The sequence below is a fragment of the Corapipo altera genome, unplaced genomic scaffold (genome assembly GCF_003945725.1).
Source record: "Corapipo altera isolate COAL_440 unplaced genomic scaffold, ASM394572v1 106, whole genome shotgun sequence".
Lineage (NCBI taxonomy): Eukaryota > Metazoa > Chordata > Aves > Passeriformes > Pipridae > Corapipo > Corapipo altera.
Window position 1 is genome coordinate 510151 of NW_020885019.1, and position 12640 is coordinate 522790.

Sequence of the window (12640 nt, forward strand, 5' to 3'; positions counted from 1 at the left end):
ATCACTCATTTCCCAAAACTTCCCTGTCTTTGCTACAAGGATTCACTGGTTAAAACCCTTAAAGAAGTCTCAGTGACAGATAACAGAGATATTCAAACCCAGCCTAAAAGAGGAAATTTGTTTTGAGGTTTTTTCCCCCCAAAAGCCAGCTAAGAGAGAGCAAACAACCTCCAAACTTTTTGAGTCATCCAGAAATACTTCTGTGAATCACTGCCCAAGACTTTCCTCTTGGAGGAGGAATCCCACACCACATGCAAAACTCAAGCACTCGAAAGTTTGTAAGTTGTGAACAAATCAGACCATTCCAAATGTTGCAGTGAAATGGTCCCAGGGACTTTCAGCAGCATTACTGTTGACAAAAAGAACCTCATCAATAGCTCATGGACCGCTCGATAAAGCACAATCAACCATCAACCCTTGTGACACAAGAAGTCACCTCCAACCTCTGCCTGTGCTCTGCCCCTATCCAAGGTCACTAAACACACTCCTGAAGTCAACTCTTCAAGCTGTTGACTCCACACGCTCCTCTTTAAGCAAGCCATCCCTCAAGCCATCAGCCACAAATTCCACCAATCCTTGTTCTCCCCCTCAGCCCGTTGTCACTCCTTGTTTGCCTCACACCTGAGCTGAGCCCATCACAACCCGAGAGCTGTTGGAACAAGGAGCTGAAGAAGTCGTGATGTCAAACACAGAACGGGGCAGCATCAGAGCAAACTCCTGAGTGCTGTGGCCAGACTGCTCCCCCTCCCAAAATCTCCATGCCTGCTCAACGGGAACTGCCCCGTCACACTTGCAGCACCATGTCCTGACTGAACCTGCTGCTAGTGCACTGATGGCCAGATGGAGCACAGGGCCAAAATAAGCCACAGCCTGCAAGCCCATTTGCTGGGGAGGCTGAAACCACCACCACTTCCTTGAAAACTACAGATATTACTGCAAAGTAACTGATAGTTTTCTATGCCAGCCCCTTCCCAGCAAAGCCAATCTTCCTTCACAAACCCATAACAACAAAAGGAACCTCCCTGAAAAAAACTCGGGACATTCCGGAACTCGAAGAGGAAATGTCCCATCTCCTGCCATGCCACAAGAAGCCTCTCACCCAAGGGAACTGGAAATGTCATTTCAGTAACCACTGACCCTGACAGAAGAAGGAAGCATGGGGAACAGGAGTGCCTTATACAACGCCTTGAGAGATCAAAACACCACAGAGTTGAACAAACTTCTTCCTGAATAATCATGAAGAAAACCAAGGAGGGAGTAAGAATCACACACAAAATCCTGCTACGTCCTCAACATCCAGCCCCTCCTGCTCACTGATCTCTTTCTCACATGGCCTGAAGGGCCTTTGCAACCTCTGACAGTCCAATACCCTCAACAGCAAGGAAGTGAATAAAAAATATTTTGGTTGACGGGTAACAGGCACTGAGTATGCAGCATCCAGACAAGCTCGTAGTGGGGTGGGGGCACACTAACAAGTCTCCCCCAGTTTAGTTTCCCCACAAAGCACAGGTCGGGCACATCTCCTCACTGCAGCCTGGGACTGCTGTCCTGGCTGCGGCTCTCAGAGCCCCTCCCAGCGCACCAGGAGCTGACTGGCTTCCTGTGCAGAAGGGTGACCAGGGGAAAGGGGAACTGCTGGTTCATTTGATTCCCAGGGAGAACTATAGGAAAACTACAGTTGTTGCTTTCTGATATGGGCAGACTCCACCTCTTCAAAGCAGCTGTAAAACCACATTCACAGGTGTGAGCACCAGTGTCCAAACCTTCACATGCAAGTTAACCATATTTGGAGCACCAACATTGTCTCCTTCTCCTGACATTTATTCCATTCAAATTCCCTTATGGGCACACAGTCCAAGTTCTCTCACAGCCAAATAAGGCTCTGATTCTTTTATATCCTAAGGAAGGGTCACAAAACTTCGTCTAAGAATCCCCCTGAGTTCAGGAGTGGTAGAAATGCAGCACCACACTCCTGAAATGGCAGGAATTTCTCGAAGAGCAAGTTGCCAGACCCCCTTCCCAGTGACCAGCAAACAGACAGCTATTGACCTGCCAACAGTATCCATGGGCAAGAAATGTGATCGAGCCATGAAGGAAAGCCTACTTATATGCACCAGGACTCAAAGCCCTGCCAAATTAGAAGTACAGAAAAGTTTCCTTCCAGGGATGGGCTGAGCAGGGACACTGAAAGGTATTTCACTTTCCCCTCAAGGTGGCCCAGAGGGTATCTCCTGTACAACCTTGTTTCCTACAACAGCCCAGGATGGGCACATGCAGACACTCGGTGCCTCTGCTGTTCTTCCAGGGTTTGTAAAGGAAGAGGGAGTTGGTGACTGGAGAGCAGCAAGGTTTACAGGCTGGGATGTGGTTCCTGAGCCCTAAGACAGGCCCCACACTAAAACGTAGACTTGTCCACACGGGCCCCGTGGTGCTGCTTGAAGAGGAGGAAGCAGGAGCAAAGCAGAATCTCTGACAGCTGGTGATGATCTGACAGGATCTGAAGTGCTGAGGAAAGGAGACTCAGTGAGGACAAAAGGTACAGGAACCAGCCTCACTGTAGAAATGTTGGGAAACAGCAATGCAGGCCCTATGGACTACGCACTGGTAAAAATGCCCTTCAGCATCTGTGCCCGGACTGGCCTGAGACCATGGGCTGAACTTTACTTGGCAGTTAAGAGGCCAAATCCTGTCCCAGGACCCATTTTTCTACCTGCTGGGTTTAAACGTTGCTTTCAGACTGCACATCAGAGCCACAGAGGAGGCAAATCAGACGCCAGTCTATTAAAAGAATCAAGTACAGCACATGGAGCCAGGCAGGGTAGAAACGGGCCAGTGCCAAGTCCTCTCCAGACACACAGACACCGATCTGTCCCCTTCCCTCTGTGCCATTAACAGTCTGGGATGGGGCAGAACAGTAGGCAGAATTATTTGTCCCCTCTCTGTTTCTTTATTTAGTACATCATTAAGAGCCACAGCCTCTGAGGAGTAAGACATTCCTCAGGGAAAAGACCTGCAGCCGTTCATCTCTGCTCTGGCACGTGTCAGTCACAAATTACAGTGCCCAGAACAGGCTCTAGACAGGAAGAGTAACACCAAGAACACAAGCTAATGGTTACCTAGAAACCTGTCAAATAAACCTGGTCACCCAAAGCTACAATATGCATTGTAAAAGAGCACCCAGGATAATCCAGTTGCCACATTCCAAGGTGAAACTTGGGAACTATCAATACAGGAAGATTTGGAAAAGATCTAGGAGCACCCTATAAGAGCAATGGACACCCTCCTCTCCGAAAGGACACTCAAACATGCTGCCATGGACCGTGGGGACCTGAGCTCAACTCCCACAGGCAAACACAACACTGATCCCACGGGATCACAGTGCAGAGCTGGGACTGTGACAATTCACACCTGTGACTCAAAGGCACCGCTGGATGCGACGGCCATGAGTTCCCAGAGACCACACTGACCACACAACCACACGGGCTGCTCCCAAGGCAGGAAGGTCCTGCTTCACCCAACCCCAGTCCAGGCTCAAACAGAAGGACTGACAGGAGACTGTTGAGGTGGGAACTTGCTCACAGAGCTCTCAGCTACGGAGAAGGAAATTTGTGGCCACTGCAGGTACTATAAATTCTGCACTGAAATCACAATGCTTCCTTCCTCCCAGCTAAAGAAGAGCCGTCCCTGCAGGAGATGGGGTTTCTTTTTTTGCTGTAAAAATGCTCCGAAACAATCACACACCTTATTCTGCCATAAAAATTCAAACAGAAGCAACTCCTCCTTGTCTGGATGACAATCCCTCATCTGGTCACAGGCCATTCCAGTGCCAAGAAATGCAGCCACTGCACCTCCAAAGTGCAGGAGAGTGTTTGCACCGAACACATGATGGAAACAGAGAAATTCCAGTAACCAGCACTCAAACCTGCAGTTACTGCCTGGTATTCCTGGGCATGGACCCTGCCAGAGGCCCCAGCAGGAGGCAAAGCCTGCCCTGCTGCAGGAGGGCAGTGAGGTTCCACAAGGTGAAAGGACATGGCCAATGTCACCGAGACAAAAAGCAACAGACCCCGATGTAAAATCCATGTCTTCATCACTTGCCTCATCTTTGAAACCCACTGTTTCTGCTGGAACTCCACCACGGGTCTGCTGTACTGACAGAGAGCTGGAGCCAGAAGAGGGCAATTTCTGGGCCACTCTCACAACACAAGGCATGAGTGGAGCAGAGGCAGCTCGGGGCTGGCAGCAGGACACCCTCATCCCATGGGATACCTCATCCCATGGGGGGTTGGGCTCACCGAGGCTAGCACGATTGCCTCAGTCTTGTCCTCTGATGCCATTTCCAATGCACAGTGTGGGGATACAGGAGCAGAGTCCCAGGGAGTGTTTTATTGGGAAGATCTGCAGCTGGAGCAGTCTTGCCCTCCAGACAGCACCAAAGTGCTCTGGCCCAGGCTCCTCCTCATCCTACCCTCTTCTCCAGCAGTTACCACATAATCCCTGCCTACTGCCAAAACCAGGGACACCATCTCCAGCCCCCGTCTCCCTGGATGACCACACATCTCACCCTCGTTCCACTGTATCCCAACACCTCCTCTCCCCTTAGCCCCCACCATCTCCCACCCCACCTCCCTGAATCCCACAGAACTCCTTTATCCATCCCCCATGTGTGACCCATCCTCTTTCCCATGACCCCCTTCTTACTCTCCCACCTTCCTCCTTCCTCGTCTCTCCATTCTCCCACTTTGCCTGAATCCCCCATCGCCCCTTGGTTTGACCCATCTCCCCTGGAGCCCCCAGGCCCCTTTTCACCACTGTTCCCCTCCATTTGTTGCTCTGGATCCCACACAACCTCCTTATTCCCCTTCCATGCTCCCCAGTCTTCCCTAAACCTTCCCCTTCTCCTTTCCCTTTGCACTGCACACTTTCCCTGGATTCCCCGCCCAAGTTCTTCACTTCAATCTTTCTCTAAATCCCGCTACCTCCTTCCCCCGTCTTTCCCGAACGTGCCTCCGATCCCCCTTGCCCCGTTTCCCCAGGTCTCCTCTGGATTCCTCTCCCCGCCTCATTAATCCCTGCTGTTCCCTCCATTCCGCAGTCTCCTTCTCCAGCCCCCCCGAACCCTTCCCTGACAACTCCCACCTTCTTCCCTTCCATCCTCCCTAAATCCCCCCGCCCCAGTCCCCTTCCCAGACGCCGCCTGACCCTGCCCAGCTCCGTTCTTCCCCCCCGGGTTCCCCTCCCCAGACCCTTCCCTGTTCCCCCAGTGCTCCCCGCCCCACTCCGCGCTGACCCTCCGCAGCCTCCCCTGGATCCCCCGCGCCCCTCTCCTCACCGGTACAGCCGCTTGGTGTGCAGCACCTTGGCCTCCGGCTCGCCGCTCTCGCCGGCGGCCCCGCCGCCCTGGCTCATGGCGCCCGCGGCGGCCCCTCGGCCCGGCCCTGAGGCCCCCTCAGCACCGCCCGCGCCGCCGCCGCCGCCGCCCCCGGCCCCGCTCGGCCGCCATGGCTGCCCCCTGCCCCCCGCGCCGCTCTCGCGAGACTTCCCGCCGCGCCGGGCAGGCGGGCAGGGCGGGGGCGACCGACCCTCGCGAGAGCTGACGCTCGCGCCCGCGCCAGCACTTAGTGCTGGCAAACATGGCGGCGACGCGGCGTCATCTCGCGGGACTTACGCACCCACACGCGGCCGCCGCTTTGCCAGCACTTAGTGCTGGCAAAACATGGCGGCAGCGGCGGCAGCGGGGGAATCCCTAAAAGGCCTAAAAGCCAAAAAACCCCCCAACTTTCTAAGGCTCTTTTTGAGTGTTAGAAAAGTCAAAAATCTTATTACGGCACGCCCCATGCGTAGGTGATGCCAAAAAGCCAGAAAACAATTCTCTTTAGACTGAATTTTTGAGTTTTAGAAAGCAAAAAGCACTCTTTTATTATGGCATGCCCGGATGCAGAGATGATGCCTAAAAGCCAAAAAAAACCCCCTCTCTAAGACTCTTTTTGAGTTTTAGAAAGCAAAAAGCACTCGTTGATTTACACTGGGCGCATAGGAATCATTTCCAAAGTATACACACCGAACTACATATGTGTTACAACTTTATGCAATGTTATACTGTTGTCTAATTACAATATTTGGACATTACCTCATCTGTTAGACCCACTTCTGAAACTGTCCCTCCCTCAGTACCACCCTCTACACATCTCTTGAATGTGAGTCGGAGGTCGCAAAGGACCACTCCTTCATCCTGATCTCACTCTTTGTCATCATCTCTGTCCTTCTTGGAACAACTTCAAGGCTTCTGAGGTCTCAGAACTCTCTCTTTGACTCCATTATATCAAGCTGTTATAGCTTTTTTCCTAAGCACATCTTCTACAGGCAAGATGTTCTAAAAGCCTTTATCTGTTGGAATCCTTGACAAGAAGGTTAAACAATATTTTTAGAAATTCAACACAAAGGTACTTAGCTAAAGTGGTACTAAAACTGCTAAGGGCTATACCCAAATCTATATAATATGTATTTAAGGTATCACAGGAATATTTCACAAAGGTTGCATACCGAATACATTGGTGTTACAACTCTACACTACCATCTAATTACAATATTCAGTTTCTAATGACAATATTTGGCCGTTACCTTGTCGGTTACACCCATCCCCAAACCCACCCCTCTCATCGGACCGTCCCTGTCCCGCCTCAGACACACCTCCCGAATTGGAGTCAGTGGTCCCCTTATCCTTGTCTTCCTCATATTGTTCCTTGGTCTTTGGCACAGCATCACACCTTCTGATTTCAAGGCTTCTGAGCAGCTTTGGACTGCTTGTATCAGGTGTTGTGTCTGTTTCTCAGTACATTTTAGATAGAAAACCTCTTCACCTCATTAAAGCCCCTTGTTTGTTGACATTCTTAACAAAGAATGCCAAACAGCTCTTCAAAAAATCCTGCACAAAGGTACTTAGCAAGCTAAATGTACTGATGAGCTATACCAAAATCTTCTACAATATAGATTTTAAGGCATCAGAACAGGGGGAATGGAGCAGGAACCCCTGCCCGTGGCTCCCCCATGGGTGTCTTCAAACTGAATTAAGTGTCTTCAGGACAAATCTTCTCGCCTTTTGTAAAAGTAACTTCTACAAGAGAAGCTGCTCAATAAAAGAAAACTCCGTGTTTCAAGCACTGTGTTAGACTGCAAACACAAATAAAAAATAATTTTTAATTGAAAAAACCACAGATTTTGTGACACAAATAAATATGTATTAGACAGGCGGGGTCATGTAAATTTTACTTTCCAGAAGAAGAAATGTGGTGTTACCCCTTAGTGCGCTTGATTTGCAGAAACTTCCAGCTCCCACCCTCACAGAATAAAGAATGCCTAAACAAGGACTGACAATGTCTCCTTTCTAAACAGAGCTTCTCATTTAAACTCAGCTTCTAATATTATTCTATTTCTTGTAAAGGAATATTAGTCCCATGATGGACTAGAGTAAAACAAACAGGGACACTGGTTCAAAGACACTTAAAGATTTTATTTTATTGTATTATGCCTACAAAGTGCAGCTGTGCTTCTTATACATGTTTACTTCTGAGTATGCATCTTGAAAGTGGTTAAAAACTCAGAAAAGCAACATATTTTTCTAGTGATCACCTGTAGAGTTTGAAACTGAGCTCATTTAAGGCAATAAAATGAAAAGCTAGTTTATAAGCTGTCTCATGGTATAAATGACCAGCCCACCAGCAAGCCACATCCATAAAACACAGAGATGAAACCACCAAAAATGCAGGCTGATAAGAGTATCAAAACCATACGCACATTACCCAAGTCAAAGCAGATATTTTACTTCAGTTCGGTTATTTAATTGAACTTCAGAAGCCCCGGGGGGACACCCGGGAAGGGGCGGGCGCAGAGCCTCGCCCGGCCGGGAGGACCCTCCGCCCGCCCCTCCGCCCGCCCCACCTGAGCTGGTCCGACAGGTTTAAGGTTCAGAGGCGGCCGAGAGAGCGCAGGAATTCCCGCCGGCTCCCGGCAGAGCTGCCGCGTAGCTCCCCATGGCCCCCCGCCTCTGCCCGAGTGAGTCCCGCAGCGAGGGGAGGTGGTGCCGTGGGGCGGTGCGCGAGCGGGGCTCGGGCTGGGACTGGGGCTAGGAATGGGGCTGGAAGTTGGGATGCGGGCGCTGGAGGTGCGGGAGGCCCAGGAAGCTGCTCTATAGCCGCACTTCCGTGTGTGGATCTCGGAGGGAGCCTCGTGCCGCTCCGTGCCTCAGTTTCCCCACACCCGTGGCTCCTTCTGGGGATGCAGGGACGAATGGGTACAGAGGGCAGAGGGAGAGATTTTCATTGTGGAGGTAGCACCCGAGACGAGTGAAGAGAGAGGGATCCCCTAAAGGGGAACAATGCAGGAGCTCTGCCTGTGCCTCCTGCACCCCGTGAAGGGCACCTGGCAGCCGCCTGCACCCACCTCACGTCAGTCTCGGCTACAAGAGGCAGCAAACCTGGCCCATCCCGGCTCTAGCTGGGTTCCCAGGCACAGCCAGGCCACCTCTCCCCCAGGGCTTGGGTGGCACTGGCACAAGACAGAGCAGTGGAAGAGCTGGTTGTATCACCCAGCTGCTCCAGGGTAACCAGACTGTGCCCAGCCAGAACCTCCGGGGTGTTTGTCCGGCAGGGGAAGCCCTTCTCAGCCAGACCCAGACCCCCAGAGCCCGTCTGGCCCACCCAGACAGTCCCTGATCCCTCTGCCACGGCCCAGAGTGTGGGCATACTGAGTGCTGCTCTCTCCTTGTAGTGCATGGACAAGTGGGTGCTGGGGGCTCCAGGGGTACCAGTTTGCCCCCGTGACCCCAAACCTCTCATTTCCAATGGTTTTTTGTCTGTCTCCTTACTCCTGGTGCAGGGTGAAAGTGGAAGAGACGGAAACCTTGTCCCCTCTCAACACAAGTGGAGCAGAGTGTCAGCAGTCTGCAGCAGTGCGGACCTGGCCACTCTCATGGCTGCCGCAGACCCTGTCCTGCCCCCCGAGGAGGTGGCTTTGCTGCAGCTGGGGAAAGTGGCCCTGGACAAGGTGCCACCAGCCCCGGATGAACACCTAGAGGACCCTGATGCCACTCTGCCATGGGACCGGTGCCAGCACAGCGCCCAGGGCCAGCCAGAGCCTGCAGAGGCAAAGAGCCGCTCGAGTCCCGAGGGGGGCCGTGAAGAGCCCGAGGAAGCTGCTCCTACCTGTCCACCAGCTGAGGCTGAAGAGGATGAGGAAGGCCCTGGGCTGCCCGTGATGGCAGCCCACGTCTTTGTGCCCATCGACCTGCAGTGCATCGAGCAGAGTCCCTGCAAGCAGAAGCAGCACCCCGCTCCATGGCCCCAGGAGGAAGGCAGGGGGGGCCACGTTCCCCCCAGCAACAGACCCAGCAGCCTCCACCACAAGCAGGTCTTCCTCCCCCTTGGCCCCTCGCGCTACCAGGACCCCCTGGGCTTTGAGGGGCGTGTGGCCAAGCCCCCGGCTGAGGTGCCACAGTGCCCGTGTGCCAGGGACTGTGGCTCCAATAACCTCAAGGCCGTGGCCTCAGTGGCGGGGGCCCTGCTCCTCTGCCCCTGCCTCATCTACGGCGCCTATGTCTTCCTGCCCTTCGACGCTCCACTGCTGCCCACTGTCAGTGCCCGCCTGGTCTACACACTGCGCTGCGCCGCCTTCGCCACCTTCCCCGTGGTGCTGGGTGAGCCAGGGGGTTGGGGTACAAGCCTCTCGCCTCCGCTCTGGGCCACGCGAGCCCTAGGACTGCGGGGATCAGAGCTGGGGCCAAGCTCTTTGCGGCTCCACTGCTCCCACTAGGTGCAGCAGGTGGAGTTTTCCTCCCCTCTCTAGTGCTCCTTAGCCCCACTGAAGCTCCTCTGGGTGCCCACTCAGCCCCTCTCTCTGCCCCCCAGGGATGATCGTCAGCGGCATCTCCCGCCTCTGCTCCTCTGCCCTGGAGCCCTTTGGGGAGCTGCAGCGGGAGGTGGAGATCCACCGCACCTACGTCTCCCAGTCCATCCAGCTCTTCATCCTCTACTTCTTCAACATGGCCGTGCTAGCCACCTACCTCCCTCAGGAGCTCCTCAAGCTCATCCCGCTGCTCACGGGGCTCTTTGCCATCTCCCGGTAAGTGGCTCCTTCACCCTGGGGCACCGCCAGGCTCTGTCAGCGCCGGCAAACGCCATCCCTTGGTGCGACTCCTGCTCTGGCAGTGCCTCACCCGGCCAACCACAGCCAGGGAGGGTTCTTCATCTGCACCCTGCTTCCTGCAGTGGCCGTGCATGGAAAACCCTCCCTGGTCAGAACCCCCAGGCGAAGCTGGTGCCGGCCCCATGGCATCATCCCCACTGAGCCCGCACCCTCTGCCCTCTCCAGGTTGATTTTCTGGCTGTCCTATGCCATCAGCCGCTCCTTCCGTGCCTTCGGGTTCAGCATGACCTTCCTGCCGCTCCTGGCCATGCTGCTCTGGAACCTCTATGGCATGTTTGTCCTGGAGCCCGAGAACCTCCTCTCTGTGGCAGCACCAAAGCCCGAGGACCGCTCCAAGGAGAGCGGAGCCAAGCTCCGGCACTGGGGGTGAGGGAGACCTGGGAGATGGGGGGCCTAGATCCTGAGGGCTTGAGCCCTCCTCACTGCCCTGCCCAGAGAGCCCCGATGGCACAGGGGTGCTGGCAGATCCCGCTGGGCCCCTGTACCCTGCCCAGACGTGGCAAGGTTTTACTGTGCTGAAACCCTCCGCACCAGGAGTCTCCTGCAGGAGGGCAAACAAGGCCTGGAGCAAGACCCAACAACCCTGTTCTATGGGAATGGGGTGAGATTTGCCTCCCTTCCTGCTGGAGCCGACTTTGTCCAATAAAGCCCTTCACCAAACAGCTCTGTGTCTGGTTTGGGGGGATTTGGATTAAATTGCCCAGGGAATGACTTGGGACTTCACCCACAGGATGCAGTCATCCAGCCTCAAAATGATGTTTCCAAGAGGGGAAAAAAATCATGTTTCCCCCAGATTGTCCCTCTTCCAGCCCTGCATCCCACTGCTGTGTCCCTGTGTGGTCAGTCCTGCCCCTCTTGTCCCTCCTCTTCCTCCTGGTGGAGATTCGGCACCCAGTTCATGAACCAGCTGGCCAGGCAGGAGGAAGGGAGCCCTCCCCAGGGAGGGTTACAGGGAGAAGCTGGGACGGAGACATGGAACCAGGCTTGCCACTGCCCAGGGCTTGGGATGGCCGATCCCTCCAGGATGGGTGCTGAGCCCTCTGCTCTGTGGACATGAAGGGACCCCTGGGAGTTGCACGTTTGATGGTCTCAGTTCTCTGATTCTCAGGCATAACTCCAAGGAGTTAAAAATCCACCAAATCCAGGGAAAGCCCCTCCAGCCCCAGCTCTGCCAGGTGTCTGGCCTGTCCCTCCTCCCATCCCACAGTGCTGTGTCAAGGGAACAGCCCACCTGAGCCAGAGAACTGGACTTGAGGACCTGAGGGAATGGCTGGAGCTCTGTCAGGGGAGGTTTAGATTGGATATTAGGAAAAGGTTCTTCCCTCAGAGGGTGGTCAGACACTGGAACAGGCTTCCCAAGGCTGCCAGAGCTCAAGGTGTGTTTGGACAATGCTCTCAGGCACATGGTGGGATTGTTGGGGCTGTGCAGGGCCAGAAGTTGGACTAAATGATCCTTGTGGGTCCCTTCCAACTCAAGAGAGTCCATGATTCCATGACTCTTCTGAATGTACCTCGTCAAGGACACAGCCCAGGGCACTGATCCTGCAGCTCATGGGCAAAACTCCCCTGAGCACCACAAGTGCTACAAGGCACAAGTTCAGGTGCAGAGGCTCTTCAGCACTGCCAGTCCCGAGATCTCCTCCAATTTCTGGACCATCTGGTTGTTCAGTGTTAATTACAGGGTCCGAGGGCACAAAACCAGCCCCATTTGCCCTTTCACACCATCTGTGCCCAGAAAAGCTTCCAGCTTGTCTCATTTTTCTCCCTCAAATCGCTCTGCTCCACAACAAGGTTTTGTCTTCCCCTCTCAGTTACCTGCTCCCTTCCAACTCCCAGGGATCCAGCAGCTGGCAGCCAAGAAGGAAATCATGGGGAAGGAGTAGGTCGGATGCATTAACATCTGACAGCCAGGTGCTGCACGAGGAAGGTGCTTTGCAGAGAAATTCAAGTCTCTTCTTTGTAAAAAGCTCTGAGGGTCTCGGGCCCAGGACAGGTGCTGTGTCCCAGTTTGGGGAGTAGGACCAGCCTGCCCTGGCTGAGCAAACCCTGCAGAGGGGTGGGCTGGGAGGGAAAGGCCCAACCTGTGGTTATGTGGCCTCAATGGCCAATAGGGATCGAACCTCTGGGTTGCTTTCCATAGTCAGCAGCTTGGAGGAGCTTTGCCCGGGGCAGCAGGGAAAGAGGAAAGTATGGGAAAGTGTTAAAGGGGTTTGGGTTTTTTGGTTTGTGGGTTTTTGTTTTTTTGGGGGTTGTTTGTTTGTTTGTTTAATGTTTAATTTTTATTTTTTATTTTTTAAAGGCAGACTCAGGCATGCTGAGTGCAGTACCACTAAGAGAAGTATTGATGATGATGATGTCATATTGGACTCTTACAACATTAATGAGATACCATAATTTTGTACATTGGGTTTGATTATGTGGAGGAGCAGCTGGATCAGCC

At 53.6% G+C, this 12640-nt stretch overlaps 2 protein-coding genes across 2 annotated transcripts in view; one reads left to right on the top strand and one right to left on the bottom strand.

The window, feature by feature from the left end:
• SMG5 (SMG5, nonsense mediated mRNA decay factor) overlaps nt 1-5421 on the bottom strand; it is a 30381-nt gene extending 24960 nt beyond the window's left edge. The window contains exon 1 of the mRNA XM_027667749.1: nt 5333-5421. Coding sequence (XP_027523550.1) covers nt 5333-5409 — 77 coding nt within the window. The 5' untranslated portion in view covers nt 5410-5421. The remainder of the gene's footprint in view (nt 1-5332) is intronic.
• Nucleotides 5422-7956: 2535 nt separating this feature from the next.
• Nucleotides 7957-10846, top strand: TMEM79 (transmembrane protein 79). Its single transcript, XM_027667805.1, has 4 exons — nt 7957-8052; nt 8875-9691; nt 9903-10116; nt 10366-10846. Exons 2-4 carry the CDS (start codon nt 8968-8970, stop codon nt 10568-10570), a joined length of 1143 nt encoding a protein of 380 aa, XP_027523606.1. The 5' UTR covers nt 7957-8052; nt 8875-8967; the 3' UTR covers nt 10571-10846.
• Nucleotides 10847-12640: the final 1794 nt, after the last annotated feature.